Source organism: Oncorhynchus gorbuscha, linkage group LG08 (genome assembly GCF_021184085.1).
Source record: "Oncorhynchus gorbuscha isolate QuinsamMale2020 ecotype Even-year linkage group LG08, OgorEven_v1.0, whole genome shotgun sequence".
Classification (NCBI taxonomy): Eukaryota; Metazoa; Chordata; class Actinopteri; order Salmoniformes; family Salmonidae; genus Oncorhynchus; species Oncorhynchus gorbuscha.
The window spans coordinates 59397753-59421131 of NC_060180.1; the positions used below are offsets into that span (position 1 = coordinate 59397753).

The following is a 23379-nucleotide window of genomic DNA, read 5'->3' on the forward strand; positions in this document are numbered from 1 at the left end:
GTACCTGCTGCGAGCCGACCTGGTAGCGACCAACCAATTGCAATGCTCGTCAGTGGCCAACAACTTGACTTTGCGCCAATCAGAGAGCACGAACCCCCACGTGGGGGAGCCAACAATTTAAAAATAAAAAAAGTTTTTTTTCGTACATCCACAGATGAGACAGTCACATTTCATATGCCATGTGGGCTATGGGATGGTAAGTGCACAGATGCAATGCACACAACACTAAATACCTCCTCCAAGCTAGCTAACCACTGTAGCTAGTATTGACGTTTATAATTAAATCACAATGGATTAGCGAGTTTCCATGAAACAGCTGCCTGTGTTAGCTGCCGAGTTAGTGCAGTGTCTTTAACCAGCTAGTTAGCTACCTACAGTAGTTTCCAGTCAAAAGTTTCGACATACCTACTCATTCAAGGGTTTTTCTTTATTTGTCCTTTCTACATTGTAGAATAATAGTGAAGGCATCAAAATGATGAAATAACATATGGAATTATGTAGGAACCAAAAAAGTGTTAAACAAATCAATATATATTTGAGATTCTTCAAAGTAGCCACCCTTTGCCTTGACAGCTTTGCGCACACTTGGCATTCTCTCAACCAGCTTCACCTGGAATGCTTTTCCAACAGTCTTGAAGGAGAGAATTAGCTCAGCTTTAAATTACTATCTCACCACAGAATAGGCCGTATAATCGCTGTGCTAGTGTCATTTGAGGGTGCCTCTGATAATTGTGGACTTCAGGAAACAGCAGAGGGAAAACCCCCCTATCCACATCGATGGAACAGTAGTGGAGAGGGTAGTAAGTTGTAAGTTCCTCGGCGTACACATCACAGACAAACTGAATTGGTCCACCCACACAGACAGCATCGTGAAGAAGGCGCAGCAGCGCCTCTTCAACCTCAGGAGGCTGAAAAAAATCGGCTTGTCACCAAAAGCACTCAAACTTCTACAGATGCACAATCGAGAGCATCCTGTCGGGCTGTATCACCGCCTGGTACGGCAACTGCTCCGCCCACAACTGTAAGGCTCTCCAGAGGGTAGTGAGGTCTGCACAACGCATCACCGGGGGCAAACTAACTGCCCTCCAGGACCGCTACACCACCCGATGTTACAGGAAGACCATAAAGATCATCAAGGACAGCAACCAACGAGCCACTGCCTGTTCACCCCGCTATCATCCAGAAGGCGAGGTCAGTACAGGTGCATCAAAGCTGGGACCGAGAGACTGAAAAACAGCTTCTATCTCAAGGCCATCAGACTGTTAAACAGCCACCACTAACATTGAGTGGCTGCTGCCAACTCCAGCCACTTTAATAATGGGAATTGATGGGAAATTATGTAAAATATATCACTAGCCACTTTAAACAATGCTACCTAATATAATGTTCCCTACATTATTCATCTCATATGTATATGTATATACTGTACTCTATATCATCTACTGCATCCTTATGTAATACATGTATCACTAGCCACTTTAACTATGCCACTTTGTTTACATACTCCTCTCATATGTATATAGTGCACTCAATACCATCTACTGTATCTTGCCTATGCCGCTCTGTACCATCACTCATTCATATATCTTTATGTACATATTCTTTATCCCCTTACACTTGTGTCTATAAGGTAGTAGTTTTGGAATTGTTAGCTAGATTACTTGTTGGTTATTACTGCATTGTCGGAACTAGAAGCACAAGCATTTCGCTACACTCGCACTAACATCTGCTAACCATGTGTATGTGTGACAAATAAAATTTGATTTGATGCCAGAGCCTGCATTAGTGAACATTAATGTTGTCAAAGGCTAACCAAGAGAACGGGAGATGGCTGCCAACCTACAATACATGCTTTGAGACAAGGTATGAGGAGGCTGTTTCCAAGACGGGGTCAAAGGTCAGGAGTGTTGCGACAGCTTCTTTTTAAGAAGTGTGTACTTGTACACTTCCTGCCATGGATGAACAAGCATTGGATTGCTGTAAGCATTGGCTAGCTAGAGAAGAGTTTCCACCATCGTTAACTCCATGATTGGAGTTAACGATGGTGGACAATCTGGAAAAGGGTGGAGAATCAGGATGTAGACTTATGAGACACTCTTTTAACTGCCTCAGTTAGCATGGAGCCAATGCATAATTCTATATACAGTACCAATCAAACGTTTGGACACCTTTAATTTTTAGTATTTTCTACGTTGTAGAATAATAGTGACAAAATCAACTATGGAATCATGAAGTAACCCAAGGTGTTAAACAAATCAAAATATATTTTAGATTCTTCAAAGTTGCCACCCTTTGCCTTGATGACATCTCTGCACACTCTTTGCATTCTCTCAACCAGCTTCACCTGGAATGCTTTTCCAAAAGTCTTGAAGGAATGACAGTCCCACTAAGCGCAAAACAGATGGGATTGGATATCGCTGCAGAATGCTGTGGTAGCCATGCTGGTTAAGTGTGCCTTGATTTCTAAATAAATCACTTGACAGTGTCACCAGCAAAGCCCCCCACACCATAAGACCACCTCCATGCTTTACGGTGAGAAATACACATGCGGAGATCATCTGTTCACCTGCTCTGCTTCTCACAAAGACACGGCAGTTGGAATACAAATCTCAAATCTGGACTAATCAGACCAAAGTATAGATTTCCACTGGTCTAATGTCCATTGCTCGTGTTTCTTGGCCCAAGCAACTCTCTTCTTATTATTGGTGTCCTTTAGTAGTGGTTTCTTTGCAGCAATTTGACCATGAAGGCCTGACTCAGTCTCCTCTGAACAGTTGATGTTGAGATGTGTGTTACTTGAACTCTGAAGCATTTATTTGGGTAACTCTGGGTCCTTTCCTGTGGCGGTACTTATGAGAGCCAATTTCATCATAGTGCTTGGTGGTTTTTCTGACTGCACTTGAAGGAACATTCAAAGTTCTTGAAATGTTCTGTATTGACTGACCTTCATGTGTTAAAGTAATGATGGACTGTTTCTTTTTGCTTATTTGAGCTGTTCTTGCCATATGGAATTTGGTCTTTTACCAAATAGGGTAATCTGCCGTATACCCAACCCTACCTTGTCACAACACAACTGATTGGCTCAAACACATTAAGAAGGAAAGAAATTCCAATAATTAACAAGCTACACCTGTTAATTTATTCCAGGTGACTACCTCATGAAGCTGGTTGAGAGAATGCCAAGAGTGCAAAGCTGTCATCAAGGAAACGGTGGCTATTTGAAGAATCTCATCTCAAATATGTTTTGATTTGTTACTACATGATTCCACGTGTTATTTCATAGGTTTGAAGTCTTCACTATTATTCAATTTTATAGAAAATTGTCAAATTTAAGAAAAACCCTTCGCTATGGGCTGGCACTGGCAGGATTATGGGGAGTCAATTAAATTGTTTCTTCATCTTGCTAGGTAGTTATCCAGCTGTGGCCATCTAGCTAGTAACAACAAGGGCTTTCTACAAAATAGCAACATCTAGACCATAAGCAATACGTACGGATATTCATTGCCAAACAACACTACTGTCACCTGGTTTGGAGTATTTTAAAAAGGCTGAGTGGCTGATGACTTCCAAGGTCTTTGCTGTGTGAACACAAAAGAGAGTACGGAACAATTACAACTACAGAAACTGCAGTTATTCTTCAGCTATTTATTTTCTTACTATTAACATGCACAAATTATTGGCGTCTTCTGATTTACAATGATTATGGAATGGCTGGTCCTGCACTTTGTCAAAACCCAGAATGCAGTGAGTGAATGTTAGGAAAAAGATATTGTTTCCTTTCTAAACATAGCAATGTGAACGCAAAGAGGACTCCAAAATAAGTGAAGTGAACCTGCATAAGAGTTGAGTCCTCATTCAACGGCAAGGGCAGTGTGAATACAAAGAGAACTGAGCTCTTGTTTGTTTTTGTTTTTACCCCAGAGGACTGAGATTGATTATTTTAAAGAGGACTGTGAAAAGTCCAATTCCCCAAAAAGTCCCCATGGAGTGCCAGTCTCAGACCCCCTATTTTGACCTGCTGACGGGGTTAAGTGTTGGCGCTCACCGTCAGCACTCATCAATAACACAGCTTTGATCTCTTCCAGATGCATCGTGGGTCAGGACGGGGACTTATTCATCCGCTCGAACAATGACCATTAGCTGTTGTCAGCTCACTTATAATAGGTTACGTCCCAAATGGCACCATATTCCCTACATAATGTACCATAGGGCTCTGGTCGAAAAGTAGTGCACTATGTAGGGGATTGACTGTTGTAGCTTAGTTGGCTTATGGTGTAACTCTTTAAGCCATAGCTCTAGCTGATTCTTATTCATTAAGTGTGTACTGGTGTAGGCCTTGGCCTTATCAGGGGCCCTGTTACTGGATGAGTTGAGAAAAGCAGAGCTGTTGAGAGGACGAGAGGGGCTCTGAAGGCATCCCTACGCCGCATCCCAAATGGCACTCTGCTCCCTTATTATTCCACTACTTTTGACCAGGTTCCATAAGGCTCGGGTCAAAAGTAATGCACTACATGGGAAATAGCGTGCCATTTGGGTCAAAACCCTTCTTTACTGGGGGAAACGCTGACCTGGCCTCACAGGGTGGGAGGTATTGGACACCTGGGACTCTTCCAGACGCTGTATGATGAAACAGAAATGTTTCAATCCCTTTTTACGCTGATCACTTTTAATTGTACAGATTTATTGTGATAAGCAAGGGAGCTCTTGTTTTCTTCCCTGAGTAGCCTAGTGGCAGGTAGCCTGGTGGTTAGAGCGTTGGACCAGTAACCAAAAGGTTGCTGGATTGAATCCCTGAGTTGACAAGGTAAAAATGTGTCATTCTGCCCCTGAACATGGCAGTTAACCAACTGTTCCCTGGTAGGCCATTATTGGAAATAAGAATTTGTTCTTAACTGACTTGCCTAGTTAAATAATGGTTACATTTAAGAAAATAAGTTCCACATGTTGGCTCGTCGTGTTGTGAAACACAATATAATTGCTCAACATTGATAAAGTTGAGCTTAGCCAGCTGTATCGCAATGAATGATGCAACTTCCCTTCTTCTCAGCTGGCCAGGCCAGTGAATACGGTACAGTCAGAAGGCATCTGACTCCCACTTGGAGGTGTTATGTTCTCTGGCCAGACAGACACTATGGTGAAAGACTTCACCATTTATTACTGTAGGTTTTGCAAACGTTCACTCGACATGAGGCTATCGAGAGGAGGGAGCTCAGGATGTCTCAAGCTCCTTTTTGGAAGATGTCCCCTTTTCCAAGGAGCTGGCTGGAAAGGGCAGTCACACACGTGGCATTTAGCGCACTGCAGGAAAAGCAATCTCCTTTCTTACAGTCCAGGATAGATGTTGCACCACATACAAAGAAGTGCCATGTTCTGCTGGCAGGTTCTCTCTCAAATGGCTACAACTAAGGCCCAGTGTCTCTTTGTACAGGAAAACAAGCTACTCAGACAGAATGTGTGTTGATTAACGATCCGACGGTAGCGCAGACACCACCTCATAAAAATGTTGTGGACTCGCTGACTTTTATGAGGGGAATTGAAAAGCTATTGCTGTCGAGAATCGCCTAGCAGCATGATGGCAATGGCAGCACCTGCATACTCAAAGATCCGTCTCTAAGCTCTGTTCTCTTCTTGAACCATAGAAATAGAATGCGTAGTGTTCTGTGTCTAGAACACCGTGGCCCATGCTGGGAGTGTGAAGTTGCAAACTGTCTCCATGTCCTCTGCTCTCTTGTGACTCCATAACCCTAGTTAATAACCAATCACCCACCAAAGAAACAATACACTGCCACTCTACAGTCACCATGTAAACCTAACTGAAGTTATTTACTGGCGTTTCCTTCTTCCTGTGTCTGCCAAGTGGACCGTATTATCAGCCAAGCTCCCTGGGTTCTACTGGATCTGTTTAGATGTAAGAGTTGGGTGAGATACTGTATTTTTAACAAACATCTCCATAGTGCAGCGGAAAGCACGCCGGGATGCCATTCTGACATTCGGCCATAGGTGTTGTCATTGAGCCTTTTCATACAGCCTCCTTTAAGCGCATCCTTCTCTGCCGCGACGCGAGACAAATTGTTCCCAGCTAATTGAACACCCGCATTGTAAAATAAGCCCATGATGTCTTAAGTGTTGATTGGCTTGAGAATCTGTTATTGCAGTCCAAACAGGAAAAATGTACCTCCAATGTGATTAAGGGTGATACTGTGTGATGCATGATTCTCATTAACTGTTCTCCCACCAGGCTTAGGAAGTTAGTTGCTCTTAGGAAGTTAATTCTTCAGACTATACTGAGATGCTTAATTGGGTGGTATTCTGTTGAATTAACCAGTAGGCCTGAAGCAATACACTTGGCATAGCTCTTCATTTTTTTTTTGTCTACTTTGAACATTTTTCTTAACCAACAGTGCGGTTCTAGAAGGATTAAGGGCTTGTAAGTAAGCATTTCATGGTAAAGTCTACACTTGTTGTATTCGGTACATGTGACCGTTTGATTTAAGTAGGCCTATTGTTCGTGGAGCCTGTTCTTGTTTTGTTTTCGTTCTCCAAGTCTTCTATGTGAGATTGTTAACACAAGCAGCATGTAGTTCAATAGTTCATGTGAGAACAAACCTTTTCAGGTCTCACGTATCTGAAAGATGTGGACTGTAGTTGAGGTTTACATTTTAGTTTCAATTTCCTACAGCTTACGTGTAATTTCACTTTGCTATAAATGAAAGCTGTAACAGAACCTTTGTCTAGCCTTTATCCCAGGAAATTATTTATTTTTTAAATTCATTTGCATTAGTATAGCTCTGTCCCCTATTACGATTCCATTATCTCTGTAATTCAATGTACACTATATACACAAGTATGTGGACACCCCTTCAAATTAGTGGATTCTGCTATTTTAGCCACATCCGTTGCTGACAGGCGTGTAAAATTGAGCACATAGCCATGCATTCTCTATAGACAATCATTGGCAGTAGAAGGGCCTTACTGAAGACTTTCAACATGGTACCGTCATATGATTGCTTCCTTTCCAATAAGTCAGTTTGTCCAATTTCTGCCCTGCTAGAGCTGCCCCGGTAAACTTGAAGTGATGTTATGGAAAATCTAGGAGCAACAACGGCTCAGCCGCAAAGTGGTGGGCCACACAAGCTCACACAACGGGATCGCCGAGTGCTGAAGCGCGTACAATTTGCCTGTCCTCGGTTGCAACACTCACTACTGAGTTCCAACCTGCCTCTGGAAGCAACGTCAGCACAATAACTGTTCGTCAGGAGCATCATGGAATGGGTTTCCAAGGCTGAGCAGCGGCACACAAGCCTAAGATCACCATGTGCAATGCCAAGCGTCGGCTGGAGTGGTGTTAACTCGTCGCCGTTGGACTCTGGAGCAGTGGAAACACGTTCTCTGGAATGATGAATCACACTTCACCATCTGGCAGTCTGACGGACAAATCTGGGTTTGGCGGATACCAGGAGAACGCTACCTGCCCTAATGCATAGTGCCAACTGTAAGGTTTGGTGGTAGAGGAATAATGGTATGGGTCTGTTTTTTTGTGATTTGTCTAGGCCCCTTGATGTTCTAACTCCATATTAATGCCCATCATTTTGGAATGAGATGTTTGACGAGCATCTGTCCACATACTTTTGGCGCAGGTCTTATTCAGATACAACTTTTCCCCCACATATTTTCTGTAGTTTCCATTAAGTGAAATGGATAGGGGGTTATTACAGTCAAACTGCTTCTTCCATTCTAGTCACAATTGTTCTACACTTGAACATGATTCTACATTTCGAGTGGGTTGTATGCTCGCTCTCTGACGTGCGTCAAGTGTGATTGTACTGTACGTCTACATTTACAAGCCATCTGTCAAGACACTGATTTAATGGGTGGATTGATCGAATTGATGCCTGACTGCTTGTGTGATGTTGACCATATCTTATAATAAAAGTCTATAAACAAGTCATCTCCCCCTATCATGCCACAAATCAAACAAAACTCATCAAATGTGCTCAGCACAGTATGTATCTCTCCAGTGTCCGCTACTGACCCTCGTGGGTTGTTTTCACCACATGATTTGCGTCTTGTTATAAGCTATTTATTTTCCTTGTCTGTAGACAGTGTTTAATCAGCTACTTATGAGGATATTATTGGCCTGTTGGGCTCATACATATTGGGTGTTGTGGATGTTGGCTTTAGACCCAGCTGAGCATTGGGTGTTTTGGGTTGTAGATGTTGGCTGTAGACACGGCGATGGTTGGTGTTTTGGGTTGTAGATGTTGGCTGTAGACACGGCGATGGTTGGTGTTTTGGGTTGTAGATGTTGGCTGTAGACACGGCGATGGTTGGTGTTTTGGGTTGTACATGTTGACTGTAGACACGGCGATGGTTGGTGTTTTGGGTTGTACATGTTGACTGTAGATACGGCGATGGTTGGTGTTATGGGTTGTAGATGTTGGCTGTAGACACGGCGATGGTTGGCGTTATGGGTTGTAGATGTTGGCTGTAGACACGGCGATGGTTGGCGTTATGGGTTGTAGATGTTGGCTGTAGACACGGCGATGGTTGGCGTTATGGGTTGTAGATGTTGGCTGTAGACACGGCGATGGTTGGTGTTATGGGTTGTAGATGTTGGCTGTAGACACGGCGATGGTTGGTGTTATGGGTTGTAGATGTTGGCTGTAGACACGGCGATGGTTGGTGTTATGGGTTGTAGATGTTGGCTGTAGACCCAGCTGAGCATTGGGTGTTATGGGTTGTAGATGTTGGCTGTAGACCCAGCTGAGCATTGGGTGTTATGGGTTGTAGATGTTGGCTGTAGACACGGCAATGGTTGGTGTTATGGGTTGTAGATGTTGGCTGTAGACACGGCGATGGTTGGTGTTATGGGTTGTAGATGTTGGCTGTAGATGTTGGCTGTAGACACGGCGATGGTTGGTGTTTTGGGTTGTAGATGTTGGCTGTAGACACGGCGATGGTTGGTGTTTTGGGTTGTAGATGTTGGCTGTAGACACGGCGATGGTTGGTGTTTTGGGTTGTAGATGTTGGCTGTAGACACGGCGATGGTTGGTGTTTTGGGTTGTAGATGTTGGCTGTAGACACGGCGATGGTTGGTGTTTTGGGTTGTAGATGTTGGCTGTAGACACGCCGATGGTTGGTGTTTTGGGTTGTAGATGTTGGCTGTAGACACGGCGATGGTTGGTGTTATGGTTTGTAGATGTTGGCTGTGACAGAGACATGGCGTTTAGTGCTGGTTGTTGACCACTATGTAGGCCAAGGATCTGGGCCATTCCCTCCACTCGCTGACAGCTCTGCTATCTCGCCTCTAGTATTTACATGGCATACGGGGTCTAGCCAGACAGGTCCTACTTCTGCGGGCAAAGTGTGACACCTGCCTGCTCCCATTTAGCCAAAGAACACTGTGGACTGCTCTAGGAGAAGTGGACATCCCCTGTTTGGGTTGGTTTCATTTACCATGTTTACTGAGGCTATGTAAGTAAGTAAGCCTTGTTCACGCCAGAACGGCCCATAGGGCAGGAGCACGTGTCTGTAGCATTAGGCAGTTTAATGTACAAGTAGACCCCCTGGACCCTGTATTTCAGATGGAGATGAGAGGTTATTAATTTGATGTTTATGGTATGATTTTAATGACTGTGTCCCAAATGTCACCCTATTCCCCGACTAGTGCACTACTTTTGACCACAACCCCATGGGCATTGTTCAAAAGTAATGCACTACATAGGGAAAAGGGTGCCATTTGGTTTGTAACCAATACATCACAGGGATATATCACGAGGCATTGGGCAACTCACTAGAACATGAAATTGAAGGATGAAGTATATTGTAATCGAATGAGTGAAATATGATAGACATTGTTATAAAGCACTCCATGTGCCTCTATCCATATGTGATTTAGTAGACAGAGTTGAGGACGGTTATATAGATTTTTTGCGAGTTCATTGCTATGGCCATTTTGTCCATTGTGGTGTTCGCTATCCTTTAGGGAGGTGTAAAATCTGTGTTCAAACTGGGTAACAGAGAATTACACACATGCATGCACACTAGCGACGGGATGATACCATTATCACAATATTTCTTCCATGGCAAAAATAAATAAACACAATACAGATTTTTTGTCCTAATAAAAATCTGCTCTGTGTAAAATTGTGTGCTATATATTTATTTATTTTACCTTTATTTAACTAGGCAAATGGTTAAGAACAAATTCTTATTTTCAATGACTGCCTAGGAATTGGAAAAGCTAGCTGCCTTGTTCAGGGGCAGAACGACAGATTTTTACCTTGTCAGCTCAGGGATTCGATCTTACAACCTTTCGGTTACCAGTCCAACACCCTAACCACTAGGCTACCTGCCACCCCTATAGTTTGGAAAATCAATAAATGTGACTCTTGATGACAACAATGCTAGTTCCTGACAACACAGTTGTTTACATAAAGCAGTGAAGAGGTGCTTAATGTTTTGTTTCCTTGCCATGATACTAACAAGTAGAGATCGACCGATTTAATTGTAATGGCCAATGAATTAGGGGCGATTTCAAGTTTTCATAACAACCGGAGATCGGTATTTTTGGGCGCCGATTTAAAAATAATAATAATAATTTAATAAAAATAAAATAATATTATAATTTTTTATATATTTTTTTAACTAGGCAAGTCAGTTAAGAAAACATTGTTATTTTCAACAACGGCCTAGGAACGGTGGGTTAACTGCCTCGTTAAGGGGCAGAAAGACAGATTTTCACCTTGTCGGCTCTGGGGATCCAATCTTGCAACCTTACTGTTAACTAGTCCAACACAATAACAACCTACCTCTCTCTCGTTGCACTCCACAAGGAGACTGCCTGTTACGCGAATGCATCCTGCCAAGGTAAGTTGCTAGCTAGCATTAAACGTATCTAATAAAAAAAATCAATCATAATCATTAGTTAATTACACATGGTTGATATTACTAAATATTTTCTAGCGTGTCCTGCGTTGCATATAATCTGACTGAGCATACAAGAATCTAAGTATCTGACTGAGCGGTGGTAGGCAGAAGCAGGCGAGTAAACATTAATTCAAACAGCACTTTCGTGCGTTTTGCCAGTGTAACAGTATAACTTTATGTCCCCGACCTGGGCGCGAACCAGGGACGCTCTGGTCCTTGCAGAGCAAAGGGAACAACTACTTCTAGGTCTCAGAGCGAGTGACGTCACCAACTGAAACACTTAGCGCGCACCACCACTAACTAGCTAGCCATTTCACATCGGCCACACCAGCAGCTCTTCGTTGTGCGTCAAGCATTGCGCTGTTTATGACTGCAAGCCTATCAACTTCCGAGATGAGGCTGGTGTAACCAAAGTGAAATGGCTAGCTAGTTAGCGTGAGCTAATAGCATTTCAAACGTCACTCGCTCTGAGCCTTCTAGTAGTTGTTCCCCTTGCCCTGCATGGGTAACACTGCTTCGAGGGTGGCTGTTGTTGTGTTCCTGGTTCGAGCCCAGGGAGGAGCGAGGAGAGGGACGGAAGCTTTTCTGTTACACTGGCAGTACTAAAGTGTCTATAAGAACATCCAATAGTCAAAGGTAAATGAAATACAAATGGTATAGAGAGAAATAGTCCTATAATTCCTATAATAACTACACCCTAAAACTTCTTACCTGGGGATATTGAGGAACCACAAGCTTTCATATATTCTCATGTTCTGGGCAAGGAACTTAAACGTTAGCTTTCTTACATAGCACATGTTGCGCTTTTACTTTCTTCTCCAACACTTTGTTTTTGCATTATTTAAACCAAATTGAACATGTTTCATTATTTACTTGAGACTAAATTGATTTTATTGATGTATTATATTAAGTTAAAATAAGTGTTCACTCAGTATTGCTGTAATTGTCATTACTACAAATAAATAAATGCAAAATTTGGCCGATTTTTAATCGGTAGTGTAACGGCGTTTGTCTGTTGAAAGAGAGTCGGACCAAAATGCGGCGTGGTGGTTACTCATGTTCTTTAATGAAAATAGAACGATACATGAAATAACTGAATAAGCAAAACAACAAACGAAACGTGAAAACCTATACAGCCTATTTTTTTATTTTTTATAAAAAATTATTTATTATCTTCAATACCATTCATTCTTTACAACTCATAATTTACATACATACTCAAATAATGGTATTTTAATTAAACTAAACATAAACCCCAAACAAAACCTCAGGGGAGCATCTTCCCTCCCCGTCACCCTACAAAATACCTTTCCCTATCTCCCCGTCCCTAATCTATCCCCTTACAAATCTAAATGACACCCAGCCCTAAACCCCCCCTTCCACCTCTCCCGAGCAGCATGCTGCCCCCACTTCCTCTCCTCCCTCTTCATCCTCCCCCTCAAATCTCCTTCCACCCTCCTCACTATCCCTTCCACCCCCCAATCTCTCCCTGTCTTCACCATGTTCTGCCTTGCTTCCCACAGCCCCCGTTTAAAGAGACTCATGAGAAGCCAGAGCAGAAACCTGTCCCTATCCGTCCTTCTCGCTCTCCCTACACCCCTCTCTAACCTGGCCCACGTCAATACAAAATCCCCCTTTACCAAACCTAACAACACCCGTGCCCTAGCCCATACTACTCCGGCAAAGGCACAGTCCCAAAAGACATGGCGCACAGTCTCCTCCCTGCCACAAGAGGATCTTGGACAGGTGGGGGATTGCACCAAACTATACCGGTACAAGATGGAACGTACCGGCAAGCACTTATGGATGCTCAACCAATTCAGGTCCTTGAGCCTGTTGTCCAGACCCCGCGCCTGCACCCCCTCCCAGACCACTTCCGAGATGCCCACTACAGGCGCCGGACTCCCTGCCTTTCTGACCTCCTCGTACAGGTGCCTGTGATCTAAACCTACTCGGGCAACTTCAACCTCAGGGTGCGCACGCAGCCACTTGGCCGCATGACCAAAGTGCCACGGCAGCTGTTCCGCCCGAGGACCCGTGTTAGACCACACCATTATGCTTCTCGCCTGATACGAGAAGAACACCCGCAGGAGGTAACCGGACGGGTGTATCACTGGCTGAGCAAGCTCCGTTAACAAGAAAGAAACAAATTGTGTCCAGCTTGAGGGGAAATGTGGTACTCCCCTACCTCCCTCCCCGATGGGACAGATCATGCGTGCCCTGGCGACCCACTCGCACCTGCCACTCCACATAAACTGAAACACAAGCCTCACTAGAGGCCTCCTCAGACAAGCCAGCAATGGGTAGATGTATGCCAAATACAAAAGAGACGGCAACACATCCACCTTTAGCACCAGGACTTTGCCCATAAAAGACAAATACCTAGCCTTCCACATTGCTAGCTTCCTCTGTACCACTGCGATACGCATGTTCCAGTTTAGAGTCGCTGAGCCGGAGGTCTCAAAATGGACCCTGAGAGTCCTCATGGCCCCCTCATAGAGAGAGAACCCCCCAGGCACATCCGTTCTACCGCGCCATCTTCCGAAAAACGTGACGGAAGACTTTGCATGGTTCAGAACTGCTCCCGACGCTCGGGTGAAATCCCCAAAGATGGCAAGGGACCTTGTCAGGCACGAGTCCTTGCACAACAGCAAGGAAGTGTCGTCGGCGTACTGCGTCATCTTAACACGCAGCCCACCACTTCCAGGAATCAGCAAGCCTTCCACCCCTGTGTCTGCCCTAATGGCAGCCCCCAGAGGCTCCTTGTACAGAACGAAGAGGAGAGCCGAGAGTGGGCACCCCTGCCTGACCCCAGACGAGAGGTCAAAAACTTCACCCAAGTGACTATTTACACTAACTCGGCACCCCGCTCCGACATATAATGTACAAATCCATCCTATAAACTTCTCCCCAAATCCTAATCGACCTAACACTCTGAATAAAAAGGATCTATTCACGCGATCAAAGGCTTTCGCCTGATCTAGCGCTGCTACCATTAAAGGCAGTCCTTTTTCTTCAACCCAAGCGATGGAGTCCCTGCTTAACTGTAGGTTCCATCTAATAGAGCGGCCCTCTACCCCGCACGTCTGATCCTCATGAACGACGTAGGGAAGGGCTGTGCGCAACCGGTCTGCTAAAACCTTTGCAAGTAGCTTGTAATCTACACACAGCATGGTCAACGACCGCCAGTTGCCAAGGTCTGTTACTTCCCCCTTCTTATATAAAAGTGACAGCACACCAACAGCCATTGATCCCCCCGGGACCCCCGTCTCAAGGATGGCCTTCAAGATTTTGAGGACCACTGGTCCAAGTATAGCCCAAAACGTGAGATAAAACTCAGCCGGCAGCCCATCCATCCCAGGCACCTTCACTTTTCCCATCCTCCTAAGAGCGCTCTCAACCTCTTCTAGTGAAATCTGGGCCTCCGTCACTTCTCTAATGTCCTCCGGCAACCGCCTGGACAAGTGTTCTAAAAACACATTTCCCTGCTCTACATCTATTTCACACTTCCTTAAATAAACCTTGGAAATGATCAGTTGTCACCCTGACCATATCCTCTGGTTCTCTAACTATACTACAATTTTCTTCCCTAACACCATGCATTACCTTCCTACTCTGTCTGGCCCTAACCAACTTAAAGAACATAGCAGAACAAGTCTCATTATGTTCTAGAAAGCCACTATGCGCACGCTCCAGGAAAGCTCGAGCCTTCCGCTCCTGCAACTAGCTTTCAGTACCCCCTACCAAAGAGGCAGACTGGCGACCCCACCTGCAGGAGCACCCCGTCGTGATCCGAAAAGAAAACAGGCAACAGCCGCCCAGACAACTTACCCAAAGACCTGGGTACAAAAATATAGTGGAGCCTCCGCTCAACCCCCCTGGAGATGCGCCATGTAGGACCGTCCATTTTCGGAGTAGTGTGCAGACCACCATCTACCAGACCATTGCAAGCCATTAGCCCGGCAATGGCGCCTGCACTGCTATCCCCCCCTCTTCCTAAATCTGTATTAAAATCCCCCCTATCACGAATTTCCTATTTGTGACACACAGGAGCGTTAGACAGTCTGTGGCCCATACACCACCAATAATCTAAATTTACAATCCATTATCGTGACATCCACCCCTATAACCCACCCCTGCATTACCACAAAAGAATCCTCCACTTTTACCTCCCTGTGCCCACGCAAAATCCCTACCCCGATGAGTGCACCCCCAATACCCCAAACCGACTCCCCCTTGTCCCACTCACTCTTAAACCTACTAACATCCCCTCCATCCTTCAGGTGAACCTCTTGTAAAAAAAACAAAAACCCCACACCCTCCAAATAACTAAAAACCGCCCTCCTCTTAACAAAATCCCTTACACCCCTTACATTTAAACTAACAAAAGTAAAATTAGACCCCATGAAAAAAAAAACATGTAATACACTCGAATTCTAAACCCAGACAGAAAAAAAAAACAGGAGACTCACCCGATGCTCCATATCTACCGGTGAGAACACCATCCGTACTCCCGACATCCCCCCCTCTTCCTCCATCTCACCATCCCAGGATGCAGGAATAGTGTTTGGCTCCGGGGTGCCCTGCACCCTGGGTCTACCCCCACAATCCTCCCCCTCCCCAGTGTTGCAGCTGGTTTGGAAAAAAATCGGGGAGGCTGAGTCCCCAAACAAAAAACTCCCCACCTCCTCCTGTACCCAGTCCTGAGTCTTGTTAGGTGTGTCCCCACCCAACAGAAGTTGAGGGCCTGGGGAAACCAGCAGCAACCCAGAGGTTTCTCCCACCCCCATCACTCTCTTGGCCATCCCCTCCCTCTCACTGTCGGCCAATCGCACCCTCCTCTTCATTCTCTTCTTTGGTGATGGCGGCAGTGGAGAGATACCACCCCCCCCCCCCGCCAGCTCCTCCACCATACCCCTCATCTCTTCCACCAGGGCACTCTCCCCCCAGTCCACTTGCTCTTCCACCATCTCCTTCTCCACCACTCCTCCCTCGCTTTCTTCTCTCTCATGCTCCTCCACTCGGTTGCCTTCTTCCGTCGCTTTTCCTGGTTCTCCTACTCCCGTGCCTTCCGTTTCCTTCTCTCTTCCATCCGCCGCTTCTTGATCCTCCTCCTTCCTTGTGGCCTTCCCCTCTGGACCTGTACTCTGGTCATGAGGCGTGCTTCCTTCCCCCGCTCCTGCTCCCCCCCCCAGCCGCAGACGCATATGACCTCTGATGGGCCGGGCACCCCCGCCACAGGTGTGCTGACGAGCCACACCCATGGCACGTCTTAGGCTTGTCACAATCCCTCACCTCATGTTCCTCAGATCGACAAAATATGCATTTTCTTGTGCTGCACGAGACGAATATGTGTCCGTAGGCCATACAGCGCCTGCAAAATGGGGGCTGACGTGCATAAAACAACGTCCCCCTGTCAGCCCCTAGGGGAGAACATAGCAGGAGGATGGAGGTAGCCACCATGTCCCTTTGGGTCCTCTCTCAGGAGGGCCTGGAAGCCTCTCCTCCCATTCCAAAACCCAAGGGAGTCTTTGAGGTGCCTTGCTGAGGAGACGTTATCCATGTATCTCCCCAGAAAAGCCCTCACCTCTTCGTCCTTAACGTAAGGGTTGTAAATGTTGACAGTTACAACCCTAAAGTTATTCTTCGCCAGGCTTGTTATTTCATAGTGGCTCATCGGCTTCTCACCTCCCACTGATCTTGCCCTTCTCAGGATATCATTGTGTTTCTCCTCTGTATATAGTGCCATGTCGTATGCTCCCTCCAACGAGTTGCCTTGGAAACAAAACACGTCCTTCACCGTCAGCTTTAGAATCCCCATCAATATTATCCTTCCAAAAGTTTTGCGTCCTAAAGGCTCCAACTACTTTTCCTTCCAAGCAAACCGAATCGTGTTGGCCAGCCCAATCCCAGGGACCGACCGTGTTGATGTATTTAGCACCATCTCCGCAAGGAGAATGGCGCTCGTTCTCTTCTCTTCCAAAACAAGAAAAAAGAAAAACCAAAGTGACCGAGCCTATCTGGTGAAACTACACAGAGACAGGCACAATCACCCACAAAACACACAGTGAAACCTAGGCTACCTAAATATGGTTCCCAATCAGAGACAACGAGAATCACCTGACTCTGATTGAGAACCGCCTCAGGCAGCCAAGCCTATGCTTAGACACCCCTACTCAGCCGCAATCCCAATGCCTGCTAAAACCCCAATACGAAACACAACAAAATAAACCCATGTCACACCCTGGCCTGACCAAATAAATAACGAAAACACAAAATACTAAGACCAGGGCGTGACAGGTAGCGGCTTTTTTGATCCTCCAATCGGTATCGGCGTTGAAAAATCATAATCGGTTGACCTCTACGAACAAGTATTACGATACTGGTACCTTCCTGTCACACGCAAACACACATGCACGACATAGCAGACACACACACACACACGCATGCATGACATATCAATCATGTAAGTGTGTGCAGAAACACACGTATACAGTCTCTCAGGGCAATCAACACACATTTGAAGTTGAACAGTTAGTGTGTAGTCATCCTCAGGGAAGACCGCCCCTGTTGATTGTGTGTGTGTGCGCGCATGTGAATGAGTTATCTTGTGGTGGGGCCAAGTATGTGCTTGTCAACAAATGTAGCAATTAGTACTGAGGGGCAGTTTCCTGCTGTGTAGATTGCTTCACCGTACACTCGTGTGAAGTCGCCAAATACCCTGCTGCAGTTTACTGGAGTATTTTAACCATTCTATTACCAAGTTGAGGTCAGGAAAGCGCAACTCCGTTCTCTGATATCGAGGCGGAGTTGCATATTAATAAGTGGTCGCACAATTTGCTAGCAACTAGTCATTAGTCGACACTAACAATATTCCGCAGAGTGCTGAAATAAATACTTCTAATTAACTTTTAGCGAATACAACCACCAATTGAATCTCAACTGATGTAGTACGTCAAGGCCGCTACGTATCCAGACGAGTAACACAAATGGAGAAAAAGTTGGTGGTTGTATTGTTTTTTTTATTTTAAAGTAGGTATTTCAGCACCCTGCGGAAGGACCTCAGTGGTTCAGGACATTTTTACAAGTGTCGACTGATGGTGACTCAATGTTGTTGTTGACCAGTTATACTCAACTCCGCCTCAATATAAGAGAACTGAGTTGAGCGTTCCTCAGCTATCCATTGACCACAAGCATGTAGAACGGAGTTGAGCGTTCCTCAGCTATCCATTGACCACAAGCATGTAGAACGGAGTTGAGCGTTCCTCAGCTATCCATTGACCACAAGATTGTAGTCTCTCACATTCTGGGCACTCCACATAGGGCTGGCACAATGCAGCAGCACACATAGCAATATAACTAATAGATCGGGCTTGGAACCTCTAACCCTGGCAATTTGACTGGTAAACTCATAGATGTGGTAAAGAGGTTAATCGAACTCGACCAAAACAATGGAATTGCTATTGTGTGGGGACAAGATTGCGAGTCTCCTCATTGATTATGGTTTATATGTGTTTCACATTATGTTGAGGTCAAAATCTGAGTATAATGCTTGTATGGATGTTAAGCCCAACACATGTTAGTCATCGTTACCAATCAACTGCATTACAGTTAAAATGTACTTTGACTACCACCACCGATTACCGTATGCTTGCTATGCTAACCAGTTTGTACAAACGGGACCTGAAAAGGGACAACCTGAAAAGGGACCATTTATACATGTTATGCAGCAGCATAAACTGCCAAATATATCCAAATCGGACTTAAGTAATTACCTTAAAAGCTTTTAAGAAAGCCATGTGACGACCTTTAAACCTTGAAACTTGTTACAATACATAAATCATGATGGATTTGACAAATATCCCCCTTGTTACATTTGTTGAATATGCCCAAACTCATTTACCACATCTATGGGTACACTCGCAATGGCTGCCTGGTATTTTATGTTCATTCTAATTATGTTAATTTATTTGGCTCATGCTAGGTTGAAGAAATATAGGTTAAGACAACCTGGTCACTAATCTGGGACCAGCGCCGCTGCTAACTAGCATAGCTGGTCCCATTGTTGCAGAGAGTTATATGATATTAGAATCCTGTTGTCTTAACTTTTTTGTTTTCTTTAAATTAGGGCTCGTGTTTTCTGTAATGTCAGTTGAGTTGAATCAACAAATCACAGCACATCTTGAGTACACTTCCTGTTTTTACTTCCTGCTTTGCTCCTATGAATACACTCGCAATGGCCGCCAGTCCACCCAACCATGCCATCCTTGAATGGGGACATGTTCTATTCCATTTTATTTTGTTGGCAACACATGCAGTCAGGAGCATAGCGTTTGCTATTTGAACGGTTATTACGGAGACCGCGGTCATTCGGCTGGACAATTACCATCATCCAAAATTCAATGACAGTTACCCTAGCTCCGCACACGCAACACTAGTAGTCCCCTACCTGGAGATACAGTGAATGTGATAAGAGTGAAATGCAATTCAAACAACCTGAGAGACAGTGTTGTGATGTAGCGATTAGTATGTTAGTGCATCATTCTCATCCTTACCATGGGACGTAACTTACCTGTATATATTAACACGGATCCTTTGTCATAGGCTTGAGAGTGACACATTCTGGAGACTGGTCAAAAGAAGTGCACTTTACATTGAATAGTGTGCCATTTGGGAAAAAGAATGTATACCTCCAGTGGACAGATACCGGTAGTGTTATTGTGCCCTCAAACTCTGCCTGACTCTGACTCTGTTGTGGCCAGTACGGGAGTCAGAGACGGACAACATTTGGTTGCCTTTGGGCCTCTGCTGTACTGCATGGTGAATAAGATCTGTTTCTAATGTGGCTATCTGCCTGTGTGACTGTGACTGTACTGTTAATGGCCTTTTGAACTATTTTGATCCTTCCTCTCAGCGCCGAACCAATAACGCACGCCAGCTGAACACACGTGGACGTCTTGGTGACGGCTTGAATGTCATATTCAATTAACTGCAGGGGTTCTTGTCCTTGGAATGAATAAGGCCTCCGTACGATAGGAAGCCTGAATCATACAGTAGATAAAATCATTGGTGGAATCCATATCGATTAGAGTCAGACGTCAACTTGAATTCTTAAGTGTTGTTTATTTTTCCTCCTTTCTATTTCTCTCTCCTTCTTTTTCTCTTTCTGTCTCATTTTTCTTGCTCATATTCCCTCCCATCTCTCTCTTGCTCCTTCCTGACTTTCTATTACTCCTTCACACCACACACTAAGCTTTTCACTATTCTATACAGTACCAGTCAGTAGTTTGGACACCTACTCATTCAAGGGTTTCTCTTTATTTTGACTATTGTACGTTGTAGAATAATAGTGAAGCCTTGACTATGAAATAACACATGGTATCATGTAGTAACCAAACCCTTGAATGAGTAGGTGTCAACTTTTGACTGCTACTGTATGTCTTGCTCCCAGATACAGTATATGATTTACAAAAGATAAATGTCTGTTGATATTGTAATGATTCCAGGAAGAGTAGCTGCCACTTCTGCATATGTAATACATGTAAATGGTCAATCAAGTAATCATCTTTTTCCCTCTTTCCGGCAGCTGGTGGCGGTGTATGATGAACAGGAACCTCACCATGGTGGTGACGGCACCAGCGCCAGCTCAACGGGCACCCAGAGTCCCGACCTGTATGCCACTGAGCTCATCACAAGCAGCATGTCTGCTTTCCAGCCCTACCAGGCCGCCAGCGAGATAGAAGTCACTCCGTCCGCCCTCCGAACTAGTAAGTTCACAAATCGAACACCCGGGTTACGTAAAACGAGCATGCCTCTCCGACATGTACACCAAGGAATCATGTCTGCTCTATTCATGGATTTTGTCTGCAACGTTCGACAACGTTTTGCATCAGAACGTTGCACTGGGTACAAGGAGCATTAACCATTGATGGGAATTGTGTAGCATACAGATATGTCTACTGTGGCTATGCAGATATTTTCCTGTGGGAGGAATCTAGGGCAGTCAGTTCTTTAGCCACATAAAATGATCACATTAAACGTTTTGGCCCGCTGGTCTTGAGTGGTTACAGAACATCAGGAAGATGCCATTAACTAACATTAGTCTAAGTGGGCTTTTGGTTGGAAACTGTTTTTGAGTGGGAGTTCTGTAACCGAATAGCAGTATGTCATCAACAGCAAACCAGACTGTGCTACAGTATATACAAACATTTAGTTGTTGTGTGCTGCACAAAAAGAAAAGCAACAAAGTTAAGCTCCATTCATTTTCAGCGTTCTTCTCCAAGCTACGTTAGAAATCCCAATGGCTTATTTGCTGCTCCACTAGGTCCAATAAATGGACCACAACAGAGAGCAGAACCCTGGAAAAGCTGTAGCTAAGACACTGTTTTAATAAAATATCCCTCCAAGGCTTTTGAAGACACCAAGTGTCACATTCCCATGTTCTGACGGATGGGAACGTCTCCACTATGCTGCTGCTCCTCAGTGTTACTTCCAATGGCTCCTCTCCCCTGCATGTCTCCCAGAACATTCAGTGTCACATCACCATGTTCTGACCGATGGGAACGTCTCCACTATGCTGCTGCTCCTCAGTGTTACTTCCAATGGCTCCTCTCCCCTGCATGTCTCCCAGAACATTCAGTGTCACATCACCATGTTCTGACCGATGGGAACGTCTCCACTATGCTGCTGCTCCTCAGTGTTACTTCCAATGGCTCCTCTCCCCTGCATGTCTCCCAGAACGTTCAGTGTCACATCACCATAGAGTTCTGTTTATGACTAGCTCCTTCATCCAAACTGGAACACAGAGCAGGAGTCCCATGATGCTGCGCTGTGAAAGCGGGTGCCTGTTCACCAGGAGCGTGAGAGACATGTTCAGAACTATGGTGTCTCTGTCTTAGTTATGGGACAGAGCATTACAGGGAGGGAGGAGAGAACTCTGTCCTAACAGGTCTGACCACCCATCCTCCCCAGACTCAAACTCCGAGGCCTCTCTGTCGGCCTCTCTAGCTGCCTACTGGAATCAAATTGCTGAAGACAGCATTCCATTAATTGTCAAGATTATAATTAGGAATATGATCAGAAAAACTGTTATAAATAGAAGTTTACTCTCATTTTATTCAGAGTCCCTCCGCTATCCAGTCTAGTTAGCTGTGTATTCTTTACTCTTTGGCCAAGAGCCAATTGTCCAAATTATTTTACTGGCAAAATGTCATCTTCCATTAAAAACTGTTCCAATTTACATAGAGGACCCTGTGCAGATTCATTCAATTTATACCAGTTTTGCAAGATATAGTAATATAAAGTTAGGCCCTGTTAAAAAAAAATATATATATATACCGTCAGATAAAACTTCTTAGGGCTGAAATCCCGTTAATGACAACAGCCAGTGAAAGTGCAGGGCGCCAAATTCAAAACAGAAATCTCATAATTACAATTCCTCAAACATACAAGTATTTTATACCATTTTAAAGGTAATCTTGTTGTTAATCCCACCATAGTGTCCAATTTCAAATATCCTTTACAGCGAAAACACCACAAACGATTATGTTAGGTCAGAGCCAAGTCACAGAAAAACACAGCCATTATTCCAGCCAAAGAGTGGAGTCACAAAAATCAGAAATAGAGATAGAATTAATCACTAACGGTTGATGATCTTCATCAGATGACATTCATAGTGTGTTGATTGACCATGTTACACAATACATGTATGTTTTGTTCGATAAAGTTCATAGTTATATAAAAAAATCTCAGTATACATTGGCGCGTTATGTTCAGTAGTTCCAAAAACATCCGGTGATTTTGCAGAGAGCCACATCAATTTACAGAAATACTCATTATAATTGTTGATGAAAATACAAGTGTTATACATGGAAATATAGATAAACTTCTCCTTAATGCAACCGCTGTGTCAGATTTTAAAAAAGCTTTACGGAAAAAGTAAACCATGCAATAATCTGAGTACGGCGCTCAGAGACCCAACAAGCCAAAAAGATATCCGCCATATTGTGCAGTCAACAGAAGTCAGAAATAACATAATAAATATTCACTACCTTTGATCTTCATCAGAATGCACTCCCAGGACTCCCAGTTCCACAATAAACGTTTGATTTGTTCAATAATGTCTATATTTTATATAATGTCCAATTAGCTACTTTTGTTAGTGTGTTTATAATATAATAATAATAATATATGCCATTTAGCAGACGCTTTTATCCAAAGCGACTTACAGTCATGTGTGCATACATTCTACGTATGGGTGGTCCCGGGAATCGAACCCACTACCCTGGCGTTACAAGCTCCATGCTCTACCAACTGAGCTACAGAAGGACCTCTGTTTGGTAAACAAAACTCACAAAGCGCGTTCACTAGTTGCAGACAATGTCAAAAAGTTCTGTTTCAGTCCGTAGAAACATGTCAAATGATGTATAGAATCAATCTTTAGGGTGTTTT

The 23379-nt window shown here is 44.4% G+C and overlaps 1 protein-coding gene across 9 annotated transcripts in view; it reads left to right on the forward strand.

The window, feature by feature from the left end:
* The window catches only part of LOC124041922 (partitioning defective 3 homolog), a 246588-nt gene that overhangs the window by 89471 nt on the left and 133738 nt on the right, over nucleotides 1-23379 (forward strand). For all 9 annotated transcript variants that reach the window (XR_006840005.1, XM_046360093.1, XM_046360094.1 and 6 more), the window contains exon 3: nucleotides 20516-20696. Coding sequence is in view for 8 of the 9 variants with exons in the window: in XM_046360093.1 (XP_046216049.1) it covers nucleotides 20516-20696 (181 nt within the window). In the remaining variant the exon portion in view is untranslated. The remainder of the gene's footprint in view (nucleotides 1-20515; nucleotides 20697-23379) is intronic.